The following is a 3728-nucleotide window of genomic DNA, read 5'->3' as shown; positions in this document are numbered from 1 at the left end:
ACCTCTTTTCTCTCTGGCTCTCTTCTGCAGCTGTGGTCTGCCGAGCGTCACCTCCACACAGCAAGTGCCTTCACTTAAGCAGAAGAGGGAGAAGAGAGAGAGAGAAGGAGGAGGAGGAAGAGGAAGAGGAGGAAGGGGACGCGGCGAGGAGGAGGGTGGAAGGGAGCCAGAGAGAGAGAGAGAGAGAGAGAGAGAGTCCCAGGGGTGTCTGCGCAGCAGCAGCCAAGTGAGAGGCGTCCCTGCGGCTCCGCGGGGCTGACAAGTGTGCGGTGTGCGCGCTGACCGGCGGGCAGAGGTTGTTCGGCGGCGGCGGCGGCAGCGGCGGTAGTGGCGGAGCACCGGAGGATCACCGGAGGAGCTGAACCCAGCGTGGCCGGGGAGGGCGGAGACAGCGAGAGGAGCTCGCCAAGAGGGGGGCGGGGAGGGCAGCATCTCACCACCCCCCACTCCAAACCCACCCCCCCTTCTTCTTCTTCTCCCGGAGGCATCCACACACGCGCGCGCAGACGCAGACACGCACACAGGCGCACAGGCGCACGTGCACGTCGCTGAGTTATTCACACTCTGCGTTGGAAAGACTCGCAGCAGCAGGACCAACTTTCAGCGCGAGGGGTGGGGGGAAACAACGTCCGAGTGTTTTTAATTCCCCGCGCTTCAACGGATGGATGGATGATGGTGGAAGATCTTTTTTTTTTTTTGGACAGGGGATCCTTCTGTGTGCGGGACTTACGGCGGACCAGACTAACTTTATTTCTTTTCTTTTTAAGGGGGTGCAAGAAGCTGAAGGTCTAAACCCTCTCTGCAGCAAGCACAACACACCAGAAAATAACCTCAATTCAGAGTCGCAGAGATTGAGAGCAGTTTGTGCAGACGTTACAACGATCCCGATTCGGTCTGAGCCGTGAGTGGATTACGCTGGCAATATTTTGGATTTTTTTTGTTGTTGTTTGTTTTTGTTTTTTGGGGGGTTTTCACCTCTGCTTAAACAACAGAAAATTCAAGTGAAACAGCCCGGCACCGATGGATTTACGTCTGTGAGAGAAGGGGGGGGGAAATCTGTGCATTTGCTCCTCTCCTCTCCTGTGGATTACAGATGGGCTTTGTGGTCTCCCAGTGCAGCCTCATGGATGATCGCTCACTGCCAGTCATTAGGATAAAGTACAAAGAGGGACACAAGTGAGTATTCAGCTGGATTTTTTTTTTTTTTTTTTTTTGAAAAACACACATATCTGAGAACTAAGGATTTTATGAAAACAAGAGTGTCGGAAGTGAATCTGTAATGAGAGCACATCGCGACAGCCCCCCCTCATGCCCTGTCTCCCTCTCTTTTGAATCTCAGAAAATGTGTTCTCTGATTTAACCGCTGGCTTTGTTGACGAGATGACTATCAGTGCGTGAGCGGCGACGGACCCTGAGGTTTATTCATTTCTCACAAAAGCGAAACCCGCGTGTTTGCAAATCATTTTGCCCATCAACTGTCATTTTGCCAAATGAGGGGTGCCGTCTACCCGGCAGGTGGCTGAGTGCGAGTTGGGGTGGGGGGCAACTGATTGAAGTGATCTGAGTGAATCCTATTAATGCATCTTGGATTCTGGCCAAGGAGGACGCCATGGAGGGGAACACCGCCGTCTAGTTGCACTATCTGATCTGCCCCATCGCCGGACAACCTCCGCACTCCCTCCTCTTCCTCCTCCTCCTCCTCCTCGCTCCTCCTTCCCCCCTCGACCCCGGCAAGGATGGTGCCCCCGCCTCCCACCAACAAGCCGCACGTGTGCCTCTCCACGATCTTGATCATGAGCAGCATGGCGCTGATCGACGCCTACCTGGTGGAGCAGAACCACGGCCCGCGCAAGATTGGCATCTGCATCATGGTGATGGTGGGTGACATCTGCTTCCTGATCGTCCTGCGCTACGTGGCGGTGTGGGTGGGCGCCGAGGTGCGCACGGCCAAGCGCGGCTACGCCATGATCCTCTGGTTCCTCTACATATTTGTGCTGGAGATCAAGGTCTACTTTGTGTATCAGAACTACAAGGCGGACAGGAAGAGCCTGGACGCCCTGGCCAGGAAGGCGCTGACCCTGCTGCTGTCCATCTGCATCCCGGTGCTGTTTGTGGTGCTGGTCGCCATCGACCACATGGAGTACGTGCGCGCCTTCAAGAAGCGGGAGGAGATCCGCAACCGCCTCTTCTGGGTGGTGGTCGACCTGCTGGACATACTGGACATCCAAGCCAACCTCTGGGAGCCTCAGAAGAAGGGGCTCCCCCTGTGGGCAGAGGGCCTGATGTTCTTCTACTGCTACATTCTGCTGCTCGTGCTGCCCTGCGTGTCCTTGAGCGAGATCAGCATGCAGGGCATCAACATCGTGCCCCACAAGATGCTCCTCTACCCAATCCTCAGTCTGGTCACCATCAACATCATCACCATCTTTATCCGTGGTGGGAACATGCTCCTGTACAGGGACGCCAGGGTGTCGGGAATCCTCATAGGGAAGAACATCTTGGCCATCATCCTAAAGACCTGCAGCTTTGTGCAGTACAGGAGACAGTTGCAAAACTCCCCCCCCGCCTTTGGGGTGGAGCTGCAGAAAAACTCGGTGGCCCAGGCCCGCGCGGCCCCGGCCACCCCTCAAGTGGTCATCCAAGAGCAGACGCCGCTCCCCGAGGTGACGACGTGCGAGCACACATGACAGACTGCCGACGTGCATCCTGAGAAGATTAGCACCGGTGACCCTCAGGACACTGGCAGGGTGCAGCGCCCCGCGCCTCTCGGGCCATGCAGGCACTCGTGCGAACACATAGAACCTCATGATACTCGGTGTTGCTCGATGGCACGTGGGACACGTGACGTGCCGTGCGCGAACACGGCACCGCTGTTCTGAAAACGCTGCTGCGGTGCAAAATGACAGCGGCAGTCGTGACATTGGATGAACGTTGCCAGTTGGCTCCATGTTCTGTTAAGTGTGTGTGTGTTTTTTTTTTTCTAATTGTTAAAGAGGAAGAAAAAATAAGCAATTGTTGCAAAACTAGAGAATATATTTTTGAAGTGTGTGTTGCATTCTAACCTAAAAATCTAAGGGTCCGTGTGCCGTGGTGTGTGTTTCTGTTGCTCGGATGTTCCTTGTAGTTGAGGATTTTAACATGTCGGAATCAGAATGAGCAGCCCACAGGAGACTCAAATTCTCAGACCGAAAGATGAACCGTGACAAAAAAAAAAAAACATTCTGAAGTTTTCTCTGGAAAGAATTGTTTTTTTTATATATATAAATATATATATATATATATATATATATCCTGTGTGATTATTTGATAAGGTATTGTGTACACGATAAAAGCTTTTTCTGCTCTCACACTGGCCATGTAATGAATCTTTCATTAAGTCGTCGGACCAAATGAGTTGAACATTTTAATTAATTCACTAAATGTTTCATGAAACTGGGTTGCAAATAAAACAGAAATCGTCCCCCCCCCCCACCCTGCACTATGACTCAATGCACAATTAGAGTCCACTTGATTGCTGAAGTGTTGCCTTCGCAATGTCATTCATCTGGAGTCACTGCAGCCGCTTATTTGGAACAGAGCAGCGACCGTTAAAAAAAAAAAAAAGAAATCCGGAAAGAAAGCCTACCTGCAGTAATCAAAAGGTTTCCAGGGTAAACATAACAGTGCATTGATAAGAGAAAACACTTGGCAACAGGCAATAATGCAGATGGATAAACAATTCCTGAATC

At 52.2% G+C, this 3728-nt stretch overlaps 1 protein-coding gene across 3 annotated transcripts; it reads left to right on the top strand.

Moving 5' to 3' along the window:
• The first annotated feature begins 416 nt into the window (after window positions 1-416).
• LOC142883791 (transmembrane protein 121) lies at window positions 417-3454 on the top strand. 3 transcript variants are annotated; one of them, XM_076018998.1, is made up of 3 exons: window positions 417-901; window positions 1094-1176; window positions 1601-3454. In XM_076018998.1, exon 3 carries the CDS (start codon window positions 1737-1739, stop codon window positions 2685-2687), a length of 951 nt encoding a protein of 316 aa, XP_075875113.1. In that variant the 5' UTR covers window positions 417-901; window positions 1094-1176; window positions 1601-1736; the 3' UTR covers window positions 2688-3454. The 3 variants fall into 3 exon arrangements, with proteins under 3 accessions (XP_075875113.1, XP_075875111.1, XP_075875112.1); XM_076018996.1 differs by having other exon boundaries at window positions 417-675; window positions 768-3454; XM_076018997.1 differs by having other exon boundaries at window positions 1094-3454.
• Window positions 3455-3728: the final 274 nt, after the last annotated feature.

The sequence above is a fragment of the Nelusetta ayraudi genome, unplaced genomic scaffold (assembly GCF_046127955.1).
Source record: "Nelusetta ayraudi isolate G7.1 ecotype Tasmania unplaced genomic scaffold, CSIRO-AGI_Nayr_v1 ptg000008l, whole genome shotgun sequence".
NCBI classification, from domain to species: Eukaryota; Metazoa; Chordata; class Actinopteri; order Tetraodontiformes; family Monacanthidae; genus Nelusetta; species Nelusetta ayraudi.
The sequence above is the reverse complement of the archived record's forward strand: the minus strand, read 5'-3'. Positions and strand labels throughout refer to the sequence as shown.

Excerpts from the sequence above, each read along its gene's own strand:
- LOC142883791 (XM_076018996.1), top strand. The coding sequence starts at position 1,737 with ATGGTGCCCCCGCCTCCCACCAACAAGCCGCACGTGTGCCTCTCCACG.